Raw genomic sequence first — 19,887 nt, 5'->3', positions numbered from 1 at the left:
AACATTCCTCACAATCAATTTTGATCCGATTTTGTAACACCCCTAACCCATATCCGTCACTAGAATATGGTTTCTGAGCATCACCGAAGTTTATCGATCAAACAGACATAAATTACAAACATTTCGTATCATATAATATTCAGTTCAGAAATCAATAACTCATACATACTGTCCCTTATTCGAGACCTCGAGGTCCAAAATACGCATTAGAAACAAGTTGGGACTAATTCGAAAACTCAGAGAAATTCTCAGAATACATTAAAAATTTTCAAAGCTGAAGGTTCACACGGCCGTGTGGTCAGGCCGTGTGACTCACACGGCCAAGAGATACGCCCGTGTCTTAGACCGTGTGAACATTCGAAATAGGGACACACGGCCGTGTCCCAGCCCGTGTGCCCATTCGAAATGGCCTAGCACGCCTGTGTGTTAACCTTATATCTCACACGGCCCAATCACATGCCCGTGTATCTTACACGGCCCAGTCACACGCTCGTGTGTCTGGCTATGTGGACTCGAAATGTACTTTAAACAACAAGTTTACCATTCCCTGCAAACTTGGACATTAAGCAATTCAAAAACCATTCATTTAACCTATTCAAAACATGATCGAACACATCCAAAACATGTTAAAACAATCATCCTAGATGTCTAACCAATGTACTCTCATAAGTAACACAATTATATCAGCAATTCATATCATCGAAGCATCATTCAAATCCAAATTATAAACATACCAAATTCAATCCATTTTGCCTAGTTCATAAGCACTTAAACATCAACTTAAATTCACATGCACATATCTAGATTTGGTTCAATTTACCATGCCATAATATGACTTCAAACACAAACACATGTTTATATGTATATACCAAACCGATCTTACACTTATAACCTCATTTACAATCCATCCACAAAATAACTATCATTTAGACATCCTAGGTACATGCCGAGACAAAAGATAAAGATCACCATATTTGAGTTCGGGATCGTTGTTGGATGCTGAATCAGCGATCAAAATTAAAGTACCTAACCTGCACACGAAAAATAAAACCGTTGCTGAGTAAAACTCAGTGGTATTTCTATAATCCGAATATTTAAATACAGATAATATAATATGCATATTTTAATTATAAGATCATTTGAATATTTAAGACCACATTTATTCATACAATGGCATTAGCCATTCAATATTCAATTCATAAATACATCATTTCATACCATTCTCAAATCTCATCACTTGCTATATAATAGCTTTTCACAATATAATATATATATTATTTGAACAATAATATTATTCAATCCATATCCAATTCATGAATACGTAATTCATGTGTCTCATTTTCATGTTTCAATTCACTATCCCATTTTCACTCACATACAATATCATCCAATATCAATCATAGTACTATTTTATTTAATTACCCTTATTAACATGACTCGGACTTAGATGGATACATGGATCCAACCAACACACCAGTTTGGCACCCAGTGCCTCATCGGATAAATCCGAAGTAATAACTATTGTAATGCCCCAATTTTCGGGAATCCTGTGAATGTTGGCATAGGTTTAATTATATTAGTGGGCCTCTAGAAAGCCCAAGCTTAAGATAGAACCCGGCAATTTTAGTTAATTTTTGTTCCATAAGAAAAATGGGGTGAAATGATGAAATAGGACCTATGTGAAAATGTTTGAAAATGCTATAGGCTAAATTGAAGTGGCCAAATAAATAGGAGTGCAAAATAGGAGGATTTACATGACAAACCTCCCATTTTACATGAAGTGGCCAACCATCATGTTGTTGTAGACAAAATGTACACTTGATAACCATAATTTATGGTACAAATTGATACAAATTGATAATAGGTTAGGTAAATGTTCCATGATAATGGGTTAGGTAAATGTTTCATGATAATAGGTTAGGTAAATGTTCCATGATAATGGGTTAGGTAAATGTTTCATGATAATGGGTTAGGTAAATGTTTCATGATAAGAATATCATGTCTTTTGTATTAAAGAATTAAATGGATGAAATATGAAGTTTTATTAAAAGAAAAAGGGGTGAAAAGAACAAAGTTTTGTCCATCTTTGTTCATCATAGCTGAAAGTTAGAGAAGAGAAAGGAGAGGAGAAAGCTCTTGAGTATTCGGTCATTAGGAGGAGGAAAATTGAAGGTAAGTTCTTGGTACCTTGCTTCTATTTTGAGGTTCATGAGTTCTTCTTGATTCTACCTTAACTCTTGAAGTATATTTTGATTTTTAGTTGTGTTGTGAGCATTTAGTCATGAATTAAAATGAAGGAAATGGTTGTTGTTTCATGTTCTTTTGATGAAAAATGGAAGATAGGTGAAGTTGAGCCAAACAAATGAACATGCATGTGCCTTAGATGCTAAAGGAAAAATCGGCTAACATGTTGTGCTTTAAAATGATGAAATGGAGATTATACTTAAGTAAAATCATAGATATGTGATGATTGATTGGTGATATACATGTTTAAATAACATGCATGCAAGATAGGTGTATGAAAGAGTGATTTGGTAATAAATCTGCTTGGGACAGCAGCAGTAACGTGAATTTGGAAAATCACCATAAATTGTGGGAGATGAATTAGAAGCTGAATAAATTATGTAACTAAAGCTTATTGAGTCTAGTTTCTAATGAAATAAACAAGAACATATTTTGAATTCTGTACAATGAGAAATTTGATTCGTAATGAAGAGTGGTCAGATTAGTCAAATAGTGAAACATGGGAAACTTTGAGAAAAATCTGGTATTGATTGGCTAAACCAAAAATTTTGAAAATTTTATGGATAAAAGATATATGAGTCTATTTTCAGGGAAAATTAACGGCACTTGATTTGGAGTTTCGTAGCTCCAGTTATAAATGATTTAGTGACTGTTGCTCAGGAAGACAGCTTGCAGTGAAATTATGATTATGTGGAAAACATTGACAAAAATTTGTTAATGAGTTGCTTATTGATTTCTTATAAGCTTACTATGATCTGTAGGTGTGGTTGGCCGAATATTGTAAGGGGTTAATACGTAGTTTGTATTTGAATAGTTAGATTAATGTGTTAGTAATCCAATTGTAGGCGGTTCGTGTGTGGATCTCACAAGATATCGTCATAAATGTGTGTGTAACTAACACCTCTTTCTTAGTCGGATCGGCAAAAGTCGAAAAGTCGAAATGCCGAAAACCGATATTTTGTAGATTTGCGAGTGTGCGAATGCTCGTGAGGTAAATCGATTAATGTTTTTAGTAAACCGCAAAATTTGACCGCAAAGTGCATGATTTACGTGCCTCGATATTTTTGGGCTTAATGGGCCAAAATTGGAATGATGAGCCAACGGCCCAATTCGTAAGAACCCTCGACGTGATTACGTTAGTACGTGAAAAATAGGAATATGCATGAAAAACCCTAAAAGCGGTTAACTTACTATAATACCCTATGTATGGAAAATTACCGTTATACCCCTAGGTGCAAAATTACCAAATACCCCTAGGGTTAAATTGACCTAAATGCATGTTTGATTGTTGTTATTTATCGCATGCCATGTTGTTATTATCGATGCATGGACTGGGATATTGATGGAGGAAGTACTGAAAGTGGCTTGTCCACGTCTTTGGAGGCTTTGCCTCAATTCTCGATAACGGAGCAGCAAGGTCAGAAATCTGGAGTGTTGGGCTAGGTGGGTTGAGCTATTCCCACATGGAGTGTATGGCTGGTACGGGTGGAGTGTAGTGGTTGGTGGGTTGAGTAGTCTCCCAAATGGGCTTGCATATGTTTCTTGATGTTGCATGTATTTTGAAATGGGCACTGTGGGCCATCTATATTATCTGAATAAGGGCTAAGGCCCGGTTTATTGTAATTTGAAAAGGGCTCGCCCAGACCACCATTGTTCTGAATGGGCTTAGGCCCAATAGGCTTGAGCTGACTTGGGCTTTGAATGGGTTTTCCTTACACACTGAGTTTCCCCAAACTCACCCTTTTATTTTCATCCACGCAGGAAATCCCCAACCATAGTGGGCTTGGAGTCGTGAGGGAATTGGAGTGGCCACCCGCTCGAAAGTTTGATTTTCTTCTGGTGAACTGGACATCCTTTTAATTACGTTTGAGGTTTTGGGCTTTTAAATGTAATAAGGCCGCTTATTTATTTTTGATGGTTTTAATATGTATTACTAAGATAGGTATTACTTATTTTAACTGTTGAAACTGGATAGCTTTAGTAGCGTTTTCAAAAACAACAGTTGATTTCAAAATAACACGACAACAAGCAAAGCTTCCGCAATGAAAGTATTTTCCAAAATTAATCACTTTTCCTAAAATGACTTAATCAAATCGGTTTCCTAGAAATATCCATGACGTTAAGGTGTGGCAATGGCGGATGCATGTCTAGGATTGGATCCGGAAGGAGCTTGGTACTTAAGCAATCCGATGGACTCACCACCTCTTTACGGTTTCCTACCGGTGCATGACTTCCATTCACTTTAACCCTTAATGAATTAATCTTTTGAACATTAAGTACGATTTTATGGACTTAGAATGGATTTTTTTTAATGTTTTTGATGTGGCATGCCGGATCCGGCCATAACTTCTGGGCCGGGTTTGGGGTGTTACATTTAGTGGTATCAGAGCCTAGGTTGCAACAACTCGGCTGTGGAATGGGTTTACAAAAACAAAGATTTTCTAAAACGAAAATTTTATAAAGAATGCGAAAAACTCGATTTTCAAAATTTAGATCTTTAGAAGGTGGCATTCCGAATCTCCAGCTCAAGTCTGTAAGTATTACTCTGAACTCTTCTGAATATTTTTCTGACTTATCTATCTGTACTGAAATCCTGCTAGGATACTCTAGATAGGATGATACTGAAACTATAGGAAAATCTGATAAGAAACTGAAACTGTAGCTAGACTTCGATTTTGTGAAAACAAACTCTAAACTACTGTCTGATTCATAAAACATCTGTAATAAACACTGGAATATTAATTGATGCATAAAAATTCGTAATCAAGATAATACGATATGAGTACAAGAGGCCGTCAACGAAGCCGAGGAAGTGCTCGAGCGAGATCTTCGTCTTGAGACATATCTCGGCGGTGGATGCACCGTACCACCCGCAATGAGGGTAGAGTCTCATGACTGCAGTACCGAGGATGATGCCCTGTCATAGACAATGCTTCGTGTTCTGGAAAGGGTTGCCGGGGAAAGTACGGGTAATGGAGTTCGGGGATCTATTTCTGAACGACTTCGGGCTAACAGAATGGAGATCTTTAAAGGCGTGTCTGGTATAGCCCCGAATATGGCGGAACATTGGTTAGAGGCCACAGAACGAATTATAGACAACTTGGACTGCTCTGAGGAGATTGTGAGTGAGGTATCTGTACTAAGTCATTTGAGTCACTCGGTTAGGGTAGACAAACTGTATAGGGATGTACCCTTAGAAACTCAAGGTAAGATTTTCCTTGGAGATCTGATGGAGTTACCGTTCGGAGAGTTTGATCTCATTTTGGGAATGGACTGGCTTGTTAAGCATAAAGCGACTCTGGATTGTGCTGTTAAACGAATGGTGTTAAAGACCACAAAGGATGAGGAGGTTATGGTGATAAGTGAGCGAAGGGATTATTTGTCCAATATGGTATCGGCATTAAGAGCCGGGAAGTGGATTCGGAAAGGTTGTGAGGCCTATTTGGCATTTGTAAGTCAGTCGGAAGAGGAGGGACTGGCAGTGGATAAGGTTAGGACCGTAAAGGAGTTCCAAGATGTTTTTCTGAAGAAGCTTCCAAGATTGCCTCCGAACCGAGAAGTTGAGTTTGGAATAGATTTGTTGCCTGGAACGGCGCCCGTGTCCATCGCACCGTATAGAATGGCATCGAAGGAGTTAGTGGAGTTAAAGGCTCAAATTCAAGAGTTGTTGGATAGGGACTTTATTAGGCCAAGCGTGTCTCCATGGGGAGTACCGGTGCTATTCGTGAAAAAGAAGGATGGTAATGCGGATGTGCATTGATTATCGCCAGTTGAACAAACTGACGATTAAGAATAAGTATCCACTGCCAAGGATTGATGATCTGTTCGACCAGCTTAGAGGAGCTTCTGTATTTTCCAAGATCGACCTTCGATCTGGATATCATCAGTTAAGGGTCAAGGAGACAGATATACATAAGACGGCATTCAGGACTCGGTATGGTCATTACGAGTTTCTGGTTATGCCATTTGGACTGACGAACGCTCCTGCAGCGTTTATGGATCTGATGAATCGTGTGTTCCAACCATTTTTAGATCAGTTCGTAGTCGTCTTTATTGACGATATCCTGGTATATTCTGAAAATGAAATGAAACATGATGAGTATCTCCGTATAGTCTTGCAGTATTAAGGAGAAGGAACTCATGCGAAGTTCAAGAAGTGTGAATTTTGGTTGAAGGAGGTAACCTTCTTAGGACATATGGTCTCTCTGAGGGATTAAGGTGGACCCTCGGAAAATTGAAGCGATTTTGGAGTGGAAGCCGCCTAGGTCGGGTCGTCAAATACGGAGTTTTCTAGGACGGCATGATACTACTGTAACGTTTGTGGAAGGTTTTTACGTGATGGCGACCTCGACAAAACACATAAGGAAAGGAGTACCGTTTGTATGGACTAAGAAACAGCAGGAAGCTTTTGAGAAGTTGAAGAAAGTTCGACTAAAGCACTTGTGTTAATTCAAATGAGTCCGGGAATGATTTTATCGTGTATGGTGGACGCATCACACGTAGGTTTGGGCTGCGTGTTAATGCAAGAGGGTAAGATGGTTGCATATGCATCACGATAGCTTAAGCCTCATGAGGGAAACTATTTGACTCATGATTTAGAGTTGGCGTGATGATATTTGCACTTAAGATTTGGAGACATTACTTGTACGGAGAAAGGTGTATTATATACACCGACCATAAGAGTCTTAAGTATTTGTTGACTCGAAGGAGCTGAACCTTAGGCAAAGGAAATGGATTGAGTTGCTTAAGGATTATGACTGCTCGATCGAGTATCACCCAAGCAAGGCTAATGTGGTAGCCGATGCTCTAAGTCGTAGAGTCAGATCGATCCGAGAGCAATGTTTGCTCATCCGAGTCTCAGATGATGATGGAAGTCTGTTGGCTGAGTTGCAAGTGAGGCCAACCTGGTTGGATCAGATTAAGGAGAAACAGTTGAACGATGATTCTTTGGTCTCTCGTTTTCAACAAGTTAAGGAAGGGGAAACTTCTGAGTTTGGGAGCCAGAAGAGACGTTGCAACAGCAATACCCTCATCTATTTGGATTAGGTAAATTTCGAGGACGAAATTTCTTTAAGGAGGGTAGAGTTGTAACGCCCCAATTTTCGGGAATCCTGTGAATGTTGGCATAGGTTTAATTATATTAGTGGGCCTCTAGAAAGCCCAAGCTTAAGATAGAACCCGGCAATTTTAGTTAATTTTTGTTCCATAAGAAAAATGGGGTGAAATGATGAAATAGGACCTATGTGAAAATGTTTGAAAATGCTATAGGCTAAATTGAAGTGGCCAAATAAATAGGAGTGCAAAATAGGAGGATTTACATGACAAACCTCCCATTTTACATGAAGTGGCCAACCATCATGTTGTTGTAGACAAAATGTACACTTGATAACCATAATTTATGGTACAAATTGATACAAATTGATAATAGGTTAGGTAAATGTTCCATGATAATGGGTTAGGTAAATGTTTCATGATAATAGGTTAGGTAAATGTTCCATGATAATGGGTTAGGTAAATGTTTCATGATAATGGGTTAGGTAAATGTTTCATGATAAGAATATCATGTCTTTTGTATTAAAGAATTAAATGGATGAAATATGAAGTTTTATTAAAAGAAAAGGGTGAAAAGAACAAAGTTTTGTCCATCTTTGTTCATCATAGCTGAAAGTTAGAGAAGAGAAAGGAGAGGAGAAAGCTCTTGAGTATTCGGTCATTAGGAGGAGGAAAATTGAAGGTAAGTTCTTGGTACCTTGCTTCTATTTTGAGGTTCATGAGTTCTTCTTGATTCTACCTTAACTCTTGAAGTATATTTTGATTTTTAGTTGTGTTGTGAGCATTTAGTCATGAATTAAAATGAAGGAAATGGTTGTTGTTTCATGTTCTTTTGATGAAAAATGGAAGATAGGTGAAGTTGAGCCAAACAAATGAACATGCATGTGCCTTAGATGCTAAAGGGAAAAATCGGCTAACATGTTGTGCTTTAAAATGATGAAATGGAGATTATACTTAAGTAAAATCATAGATATGTGATGATTGATTGGTGATATACATGTTTAAATAACATGCATGCAAGATAGGTGTATGAAAGAGTGATTTGGTAATAAATCTGCTTGGGACAGCAGCAGTAACGTGAATTTGGAAAATCACCATAAATTGTGGGAGATGAATTAGAAGCTGAATAAATTATGTAATTAAAGCTTATTGAGTCTAGTTTCTAATGAAATAAACAAGAACATATTTTGAATTCTGTACAATGAGAAATTTGATTCGTAATGAAGAGTGGTCAGATTAGTCAAACAGTGAAACATGGGAAACTTTGAGAAAAATCTGGTATTGATTGGCTAAACCAAAATTCTGAAAATTTTATGGATAAAAGATATATGAGTCTATTTTCAGGAAAATTAACGGCACTTGATTTGGAGTTTCGTAGCTCCAGTTATAAATGATTTAGTGACTGTTGCTCAGGAAGACAGCTTGCAGTGAAATTATGATTATGTGGAAAACATTGACAAAAATTTGTTAATGAGTTGCTTATTGATTTCTTATAAGCTTACTATGATCTGTAGGTGTGGTTGGCCGAATATTGTAAGGGGTTAATACGTAGTTTGTATTTGAATAGTTAGATTAATGTGTTAGTAATCCAATTGTAGGCGGTTCGTGTGTGGATCTCACAAGATATCGTCGCAAAGCAGTGTGTAACTAACACCTCTTTCTTAGTCTGGATCGGCAAAAGTCGAAAAGTCGAAATGCCGAAAACCGATATTTTGTAGATTTGCGAAAAGCGAATGCTCGTGAGGTAAATCGATTAATGTTTTAGTAAACTGCAAAATTTGGACCGCAAAGTGCATGATTTACGTGCCCTCGATATTTTTGGGCTTAATGGGCCAAAATTGGAATGATGAGCCAACGGCCCAATTCGGTAAGAACCCTCGACGTGATTCATTAGTACGTGAAAAATAGGAATATGCATGAAAACCCTAAAAGCGTTAACTTACTATAATACCCCTATGTATGGAAAATTATTGTTATACCCCTAGGTGCAAAATTACCAAATACCCCTAGGGTTAAATTGACCTAAATGCATGTTTGATCGTTGTTATTTATCGCATGCCATGTTGTTATTATCGATGCATGGGACTGGGATATTGATGGAGGAAGTATTGAAAGTGGCTTGTCCACGATCTTGGAGGCTTTGCCTCAATTTATCGTTAATCGAGCGGCAAAGGCCGCAATCGTGGAGTGTTGGGCTAGGTGGGTTGAGCTATTCCCCACATGGAGTGTATGGCTGGTACGGGTGGAGTGTAGTGGTTGGTGGGTTGAGTAGTCTCCCCAAATGGGCTTGCATATGTTTACTGATGTTGCATGTATTTTGAAATGGGCCTGTGGGCCATATCATTATCTGAATAAGGGGCTAAGGCCCGGTTTATTGTAATTTGAAAGGGCTCGCCCAAGACCACTGTTCTGAATGGGCTTAGGCCCAATAGGCTTGAGTGACTTGGGCTTTGAATGGGTTTTCCTTACACACCGAGTTTCCCAAACTCACCCTTTTATTTTCATCCACGCAGAAATCCCCAACCATAGTGGGCTTGGAGTCGTGAGGGAATTCGAGTGGCCACCCGCTCGAAAGTTTGATTTTCTTCCGTGAACTGGACATCCTTTTAATTACGTTTGAGGTTTTGGGCTTTTAAATGTAATAAGGCCGCTTATTTATTTTTGATGGTTTTAATATGTATTACTAAGATAGGTATTACTTATTTTAACTGTTGAAACTGGATAGCTTTAGGCGCTTTTCAAAAACAACAGTTGATTTCAAAATAACACGACAACAAGCAAAGCTTCCGCAATGAAAGTATTTTCCAAAATTAATCACTTTTCCTAAAATGACTTAATCAAATCGGTTTCTAGAAATATCCATGACGTTAAGGTGTGGCAATGGCAAGATGCATGTCTAGGATTGGATCCGAAGGAGCTTGGTACTTAAGCAGTCCAATGGACTCACCACCTCTTTTACGGTTTCCTACCGGTGCATGCTTCCATTCACTTTAACCCTTAATGAATTAATCTTTTGAACATTAAGTACGATTTTCTGGACTTAGAATGGATTTTTTTTTTAATGTTTTTGATGTGGCATGCCGGATCCGGCCATAACTTCTGGGCCGGGTTTGGGGTGCTACAACTATGCCTAGCGCTATATAAATTTGACACTCAGTGTCTCATCGGTTAAACCAAAGTAAATTAACGCGAAATCCCTGAACTCTTCCAATCCTATGGCATGCCATCTATATCCGACTCAACCCGATACAGTTACTAGGGTTCCAAATCACTTTCCAATATCATATTTGTACACATATATATATCAATTCAATTCAATTCAATCAACTTTAAATCAATTCAATAATCAAAGTACCATATACTCGCCTTAACCACTTACCATATACATTAATATAAAATACAACAATTAACAACTAGATTCAGATTATAGAAATACAAATCAGAAGTTCCAAGCTATTCGATGTCGACTTTATCTTTCCCCTTTTTAGTCGAGGATTTCGGTACGACATTAGCTACGAAATTAAAATAATTAAAATTCACCAATACAACACAATTCAATTTCATATTGCATATTTCAATTTTGGCTCAATATTTGCCTAATTTTTAATTTAGTCCCTAAACCGAGACTAACTTTATTTCTTTACAATTAATCCTATATTTTCGTACAAATTTCACTTTAAACTATATTTAACTCCATATTTTCACTTAAATCCATAAATTTTGAAATTTTCACAATTTAGTCTATATTACTCAAAATTTACAATTTATTCTACAATTCAATCTTTTTCATTTCTAACCTTTAAATTTATCAATTTAATTCTAATACTAAAAATTTCGACATAGGTCGGGTAGTACTTAACACCGGGATTCCAAAAACATAAAAATTATAAGAAAAAGGGGCTAAATTAACTAACCAATTGAACTTTGAACCTTAGAAGTCCCTAGCCTTGCGTCTTTCTTTCTATTTTTCTTTTTCTTTCTTTCCTTTTCTGTTTTCGTTTGGCTTTGGCTTTCTATTCTTTTTTTTTTTGTTATTCATTTACTTATTTTATTATACATTAGTTTATTATTATTATAATATATATATATATATATATATACTTAAATATTAAGTAAACTTATTTTATTATAATACATATATTAAATTTATAAGTATCTTACCTTATGTGGCCTCATTAAAGAAAAATTACATAATTACTTCTTTAGTCCCTTTAATTTTTCTTTAATTTATAATTCAACTTTCACCCTATATGAAATTTAGTCTTTATACCTAATTACTCTTAATTACTGCAATGTTACTTAACCAAAACTTAATTAACTACACAACTAGCTTCGTAAATATTTTTAATACATATTTACGATTCTAATTTATGGGAATGGAGTATCGGGAATGCACTTTCGGACACCTCTAACTTTCGGGTCGTTACAGATTCACCTAAATACAGTCCTTCAATGGCAATTGCACACAAATTAATGATGGGATCAAGATTTGGGCAAGATTCCCCAAAGATTGATTAATCGAATGAAAGATTTACATTGGATATTCATACAATGGAATTATGAAATCTAATCATTGAAATGAATTATTTTTACCGATTCTTGGCTAATATATCGAATGCCACTAATGACGATTCTAAATTTTGATAGGAATTAAATGAATGGGAAACGATTCAGTAGGGGAAAGAAAAATAATTAATAGCACAAAGGAGAGAATAGGGTGCAAGGATGAGAGAAAAAAGGAGAAAAAGAAAATAAAAAAAATATGGAAAGCAATTCTATTAGGACTTGGAAAGGGGCAAAGTGCAATGTCTAATTAGGAAAAAAGAGAAAAAAGATGGTGAAATTCTAATTTTATTGAAATTTTGAGAAGGGCTAAGATGTAAAATCTAATTAGGTAAGAATTGTCATTGTAGCGACGTAAACTTTTGCTTTTGATCGCTAATTGAGGCAATTATTTAAAAATTTGAAAACCGTTTTATTAAAAAGGGAGTCGCCACCGATCTTTCTTCTAGGTGTGATCGGACACCTAATAAATCATCTTTTTTAAGAAAATTTATTCTCGAACAAAAATGAAGGCCAAATTTGGGTCTACGTGAAAATCAGAGTAAAATAGGGTTCGGGAGTCGGTTACGCGCGAGGAAGGTATTAGCACCCTCGCGACACCCAAAATTGGTATCTTGTAAAACACGCGTTGTCTTAATTCTCAAAAATACAAGTTCAATTTAAATTTTAATCGTGATCCGACCAAAACACGAGAGTTTTTATAATTTCGATTTCGGTTTTTTAGAAGGGTGTTCCGTCTTTAACACGAGCCGACAAATTTCATCCAACATGGCGATGAAATCTATAGCTTAATGTTAAATCGGTACATTGCCTTATTTATAAAAATTTGGATAAAATCTTTAAAGCGGTGAATAGTGAGATGATACAAAAATGGGAGGTAACAAAACATAACAGAGTTAGAAATACGTCGAAACAAATAATAACTTCAATAACAATATTAAAATAATAACAACGTATGCAATATTAAACATGATGACAATATTATTAAACGCTAAATAAAATCATGAATATATATAAACATATAATAATAAATGAAATGACGTAAACCTAATATTAAAAATACTAATAGTGCTATATATATATATATATATATATATTAAAGTATGTACGTAATATAGGAATGAAAAATGTTTACATAATAATACTAAATATAGGTACATAATATATATATATATATATATATATATATATACATAATATATTTAAAATGAACATATACAATATACATATATATGTACATATACTAATAATAATAGTAATAATAGTAATAATAAAGATATATATGTACACCAAATAACACATAATAATATTAAAATAAAATAATAAGTGACAATAGGAAAATAACAAGTATATTAATGAGTATAATAATATATGAAAATAATACTATATATATAAAATATATATACACGTATAATAAAATATGTGTACTAATATTAATAATAAATATAATAGGAATAAAATAAATGTAATAATAATATATACATGAAGTGGTAAAACATATATAACTAGTAATGTTAAAGTATATACATAATAATAAATATTGAAAGATGTATGTACATAACGATATGAAAAACATATACATAATATAATATGTAAAATTATAGTATAGTATTCATATATATGCGTGATATATAAAAATACAATATTAAAAGTACGCACACATAATACATAAAAAATACATATATCATATAACATTAAAATATTTACATAATATATACATATTGGAAATAATGATATTAAAGAAAACTATTACAATATTACATAAATATATACCTATACATATATTAAAAATATATACATATATAATATGACATATACCAAGATTAATAATAATAATAAGGATAATATAAAAATATATGCATGAAATAGTATATAAAAATATATATATAACTAACAATATAAAAAATAAAAATAAATGATATATACATAAACATATACGATGTACATATATATTAGAAATGATAATATATAAAAAATATTAATACGATACATAAATACGTATATGTATATACACATATAAATATTAAATGAAAATCAATACTAGTACTAATAATATTATTAATAAGTATAATAATAGTAATAGTATGTTAATAACAACAAGAATGTATAAAATAATAACATGGTAAAATAATAATGCATAAAATATAGAAAAATGCGTACAAGATAAATTTATAATTAATCGACTACAACCTATAAATAAACAAAATGATGCAAATAATACAATTAATATCAATAAATAAACACGAATAATAAAGAAACTGAAAATGAATCTAAATAAAACCTAATTGAAATCGATTTAAAATAAGGAGGATAGTTTACAAATAAAACAAATCTGCTGGACTATAAAAAGGACCTGCATTTAATGCTTGAAAAACCAAGGAGGACCGAATGGGTAATAAACCCGTCCCACTCAAAACGCACCGCTCAATCAGGGACCAAGATAAAATAGTAATGAAATTCCAGGGGAAAAATAAAAAATGAGACCACATCAAACCGACATCAGAAGCGGAGGGACTGAGGGCGCAAATAGACCCTCAGTCCAAAAACACGCGGATCCCAAGCGGTTTTCGGGTCAGAGTTCGGGTCGGGCAATTAAACGATACCATTTTGGGTATTGGATGTTTGTCCCAAAATGACGCCGTACCAAGGGGTTATAAAAGTAAATTTTTTTTAAAGAAATCATCATTTTATCAATGCAGAGAGAAAAAAAGAAAGAGGGGAGTGAGGGAGTCCGACCTAAGCAATTTTCGATCGCCGGATCGGTGCCCATCGGTCACCGACATCCGCCGTGTACGGCAGTCAGAGGTGCTAAAATCTTCAAATCGACTCCTCTCTTCCCCCTCGCTCTGTATTTGAGTTCCAGGCAAACCAAAGGAAGCCTAGGAGACCAGATCGAACCACGGGAACTAATCGATTCTGATTTCTCCGATCTCCGAGACGGTAACAATATCCTTTCCTCCCCTTTTTTTTTGAATATACGTGTATTTTGTATGTGTATATATGTTGAATCGACTGGAAGATAAGATGCTAGACTAATCGGTATGAAGAAACAACATTTTCTCCTTTTGAAAACCTTTAATTTCTGTTTTTTATTTCCTTCTCGTATCTGTTTTTTCATTCCCCCCTTTACAATATTTTCCATTCGGCTTATATATCCCATTTGCTATACTGTCTGTTTCCTTTTTGTTGCTGTTGCGTGTCCTTTTTGTTTTACAGGTGGAGCAGGTGGTGGATGTGGCAGACGGCATGGGGTGTTGCGGCGCTAAGGTAACCTTGGCGACGGGGTAGGTGGCTAGGGTTTCAATGGGTATTGGGTTGTAAGGGGTTTGGGCTTCTATTGGGTTAGTTTAGATGGGTATTTGGGGTTTGGGCTGGTGATATTTGGGCTTAATGGGTTAATGGTTTTGTAAGGGGTTTGGGCTTCTGTTGGGTTAGTTTAGATGGGTATTTGGGGTTTGGGTAAGGGTTGACTGATGGATTATTTACGGGCCTGGGCAATTTGGGTTTATACAGATGCCCCTCTTTGCTCATTGTTGTGCAACGGGAATAGAGCAAAGACTTTCAAGGAAGACCCAATCTGCCCGGTCTTGCCTAGTCTTGACTTCTTTGGTGCTTCTCTTGTTCAGGTAGTCTCCTTCCAGTCCAACGTATCTTGTAACTTTGGTTCAATCTCAGAGCACCCCAAACCCGCCCGGTTATGGCGGATCCGCATGCCACATCAAAATGTAAAAAAATTTCCATTCTAAGTCCGAAAATCGTACTTGATGTTCAAAAGATTAATTCATTAAGGGTTAAAGTGAATGGAAGTCGTGCACCGGTAGGAAATCGGAAAAGAGGTGGTGAGTCCATCGGATTTGCTATACCAAGCTCCTTCGGATCCAATCCTAGACGTGCATACTGCCATTGCCACACCTTAACGTCATGGATATTTCTAGGAAACCGATTTGATTAAGTCATTTTAAGAAAAGTGATTAATTTTGAAAAATACTTTCATTGCGGAAGCTTTGCTTGTTGTCGTGTTATTTTGAAATCAATCTGTTGTTTTTTTGAAAACGCGCCTAAAGCTATCCAATTTCAACAGTTAAAATAAGTATTACCTATCTTAGTAATACATATTAAAACCATCAAAAATAAATAAGCGGCATTATTACATTTAAAAGCCCAAAACCTCAAACGTAATTAAAAGGATGTCCAGTTCACGAAAGAAAATCAAACTTTCGAGCGGGTGGCCACTCAAATTCCCTCACGACTCCAAGCCCACTATGGTTGGGGATTTCTGCGTGGATGAAAATAAAAGGGGTGAGTTTGGGGAAACTCAGTGTGTAAGGAAAACCCATTCAAAGCCCAAGTCACTCAAGCCCATTGGGCCTAAGCCTATTCAGTAATAAAGGGTATGGGCGAGCCCTTTTCAGATTACAATAAACGGGCCTTAGCCCTTATTCAGATAACAATATGGCCCATAGGCCCATTTCAAAATACATGCAACATCAATAACATATGCAAGCCCATTTGGGTAATAAGATATTGGGCCAAAGCCCTTTCAGATTATAATAAAGCGGGCCTTAGCCCTTATTCAGATAATAGTATGGCCCATAGGCCCATTTCAAAATACATGCAACATCAAGAAACATATGCAAGCCCATTTGGGAGACTACTCAACCCACCAACCACTACACTCCACCGTACCAGCCATACACTCCATGTGGGATAGTTCAACCCACCCATTTAACACTCCACAGCTTGCAAGATTCTTTGCTCAGTTAACAATAAATTGAGGCAAAGCCTCCAACACGTGGACAAGCCACTTTCAGACTTCCTCCGTCAATATCCCAATCCCATGCATCGATAATAACAACATGGCATGCAAGAAATAACAATAGTCAAACATGCATTTAAGTCAATTTAACCTAGGGGTATTTGGTAATTTATATACTAGGGGTAAAGCGTAAATTTTCCACTTTTAAAGGTATTTCAGTAATTTATCTATTTTAGGGTTTTTCATGCATATTCCTACTTTTCACGTACTAACGAATCACGTCATCGAGGGTTCTTACCGAATTGGGCAGCTTATTCCATCATTCCAATTTTGGCCCATTAAGCCCAAAATATCGAGGCATAGAAATCATGTACTTTGCGGTCCAAACATTGCAGCTTACCAAAAATATTAATCGATTTACCTCACGAGCATTCGACACTCGCAAATCTACAAAATACCGGTTTTAAGCATTTCGACTTTTCGGCTTTTGCCGATCTAGACTAAGAAAGAGGGTGTTAGTTACACACATGCTTATGACGATATCTTGACGAGATCCACACACGAACCGCCTACAATTGGATTACTAACACGTTAATCTAACTATTCAAATACAAACTATGTATTAACCCCTTACAATATTCGGCCAACCACACCTACAGATCATAGTAAGCTTATAAGAAATCAATAAGCAACTCATTAACAAATTTTTGTCAATGTTTACCACATAATCATAATTTCACTGCAAGCTGTCTTCCTGAGCAACAGTCACTAAATCATTTATAACCGGAGCTACGAAACTCCAAATCAAGTTCTGTTAATTTTCCTTGAAAATAGACTCATATATCTTCTATCCATAAAATTTTCAGAATTTTCGGTTTAGCCAATCAATACCAGATTTTTCTCAAAGTTTCCCATGTTTCACTGTTTGACTAATCTGACCACTCTTCATTACGAATCAAATTTCTCATTGTACAGAATTCAAAATATGTTCTTGTTTATTTCATTAGAAAATAGACTCAATAAGCTTTAATTACATAATTTATTCAGCTTCTAATTCATCTCCCACAATTTATGGTGATTTTCCAAAGTCACGTTACTGCTGCTGTCCCAAGCAGATTTATTACCAAATCACTCTTTCATACACCTATCTTGCATGCATGTTATTTAAACATGTATATCACCAATCAATCATCACATATCTATGATTTTTACTTAAGCATAATCTCCATTTCATCATTTTAAAGCACAACATGTTAGCCGATTTTTCCTTTAGCATCTAAGGCACATGCATGTTCATTTGTTTGGCTCAACTTCACCTATCTTCCATTTTTCATCAAAAGAACATGAAACAACAACCATTTCCTTCATTTTAATTCATGACTAAATGCTCACAACACAACTAAAAATCAAAATATACTTCAAGAGTTAAGGTAGAATCAAGAAGAACTCATGAACCTCAAAATAGAAGCAAGGTACCAAGAACTTACCTTCAATTTTCCTCCTCCTAATGACCGAATACTCAAGAGCTTTCTCCTCTCCTTTCTCTTCTCTAACTTTCAGCTATGATGAAAAAGATGGACAAAACTTTGTTCTTTTCACCCTTTTCTTTTAATAAAACTTCATATTTCATCCATTTAATTCTTTAATACAAAAGACATGATATTCTTATCATGAAACATTTACCTAACCCATTATCATGAAACATTTACCTAACCCATTATCATGGAACATTTACCTAACCTATTATCATGAAACATTTACCTAACCCATTATCATGGAACATTTACCTAACCTATTATCATGAAACATTTACCTAACCCATTATCATGGAACATTTACCTAACCTATTATCAATTTGTATCAATTTGTACCATAAATTATGGATATCAAGTGTACATTTTTCTACAACAACATGATGGTTGGCCACTTCATGTAAAATGGGAGGTTTATCATGCAAATCCTCCTATTTTGCACTCCTATTTATTTGGCCACTTCAATTTAGCCTATAGCATTTTCAAACATTTTCACATAGGTCCTATTTCATAATTTCACTTACAAATGACAAAATCAAAGCATGAAATTTTGTCAACATTCACAGAATTCCCGAAAATTGGGACGTTACAACTCTACCCTCCTTAAAGAAATTTCGTCCTCGAAATTTACCTAATCCAAATAGATGAGGGTATTGCTGTTGCATCGTCTCTTCGCTCCCAAACTCGAAGTTTCCCTTCCTTAACTTGTTGAAAACGAGCGACCAAAGACTCATCGTTCAACCTGTTTTTCCTTAATCTGATCCAACCAGTTGGCCTCACTTGCAACTCACCAATGAGACTTCCATCATCATACGACTCGGATGAGCAACATTGCTCTTAGATCGAATCTGACTCTACGACTTAGAGCATCGGCTACCACATTAGCATTGCTTGGGTGATACTCGATCGAGCAGTCATAATCCTTAAGCAACTCAATCCATCTCCTTTGCCTAAGGTTCAGCTCATACGAGTCAACAAATACTTAAGACTCTTATGGTCGGTATATAATACACCTTTCTCCTTACAAGTAATGTCTCCAAATCTTAAGTGCAAATATCATCTGCGCCAACTCTAAATCATGAGTCAAATAGTTTCCCTCATGAGGCTTAAGCTATCGTGATGCATATGCAACCACCTTACCCTCTTGCATTAACACGTAGCCCAAACCCACGTGTGATGTGTCACTTGTACACACTAAAATCCTTCCTGGACTCTACTGAATCAACTCAGTGCTTCACCAAAACTTTCTTCAACTTCTCAAAAGCTTCCTGCTACTTCTTAGTCCATATAAGCGGTACTCATTTCCTTATGAGTTTTGTCAAAGTCTTGTCATCACGTAAAAACCTTCCACAAACCTTCAGAATATCCTCGCTAGTCCTAGAAAACTTCAGATTTACGACACCGACCTAGGCGGCTTCCACTCCAAAATCGCTTCAATTTTCGAGGTCCACCTTAATCCCCTCGGCAGAGACCACATGTCCTAAGAAGGTTACCTCCTCAACCAAAATTCACACTTCTTGAACTTCGCAAAGAGTTCCTTCTCCTTAATACTTATAGCACTATACGGAGATACTCATCATGTTTCGTTTCAGTTTTAGAATATACCAGATATCGTCAATAAAGGCGACTACTGAACCGATCTAAAAATGGTTGGAACACACGATTCATCGATCCATAAATGCTTGCAGGAGCGTTCATTAGTCCAAATGGCATAACCGAAACTCGTAATGACCATATCGA

General features: G+C 35.7%; 1 protein-coding gene and 1 long non-coding RNA gene across 2 annotated transcripts in view; both read left to right on the top strand.

The window, feature by feature from the left end:
• The first annotated feature begins 2,013 nt into the window (after window positions 1-2,013).
• LOC128296540 (uncharacterized) lies at window positions 2,014-6,181 on the top strand. The gene is made up of 2 exons (XM_053031892.1): window positions 2,014-2,172; window positions 3,090-6,181. The coding sequence occupies exon 2, from the start codon at window positions 5,174-5,176 to the stop codon at window positions 6,002-6,004; it is 831 nt and encodes a 276-aa protein (XP_052887852.1). The 5' UTR covers window positions 2,014-2,172; window positions 3,090-5,173; the 3' UTR covers window positions 6,005-6,181.
• A 1,676-nt stretch (window positions 6,182-7,857) lies between these two features.
• Window positions 7,858-19,887, top strand: part of LOC128296541 (uncharacterized) — a 28,325-nt gene continuing 16,295 nt past the window's right edge. Inside the window, exon 1 of the long non-coding RNA XR_008287165.1 lies at window positions 7,858-7,978. This is a non-coding gene — a long non-coding RNA (uncharacterized LOC128296541). The remainder of the gene's footprint in view (window positions 7,979-19,887) is intronic.

This window comes from Gossypium arboreum, chromosome 8 (assembly GCF_025698485.1).
Source record: "Gossypium arboreum isolate Shixiya-1 chromosome 8, ASM2569848v2, whole genome shotgun sequence".
Taxonomy (NCBI): Eukaryota; Viridiplantae; Streptophyta; class Magnoliopsida; order Malvales; family Malvaceae; genus Gossypium; species Gossypium arboreum.
The sequence above is the reverse complement of the archived record's forward strand: the minus strand, read 5'-3'. Positions and strand labels throughout refer to the sequence as shown.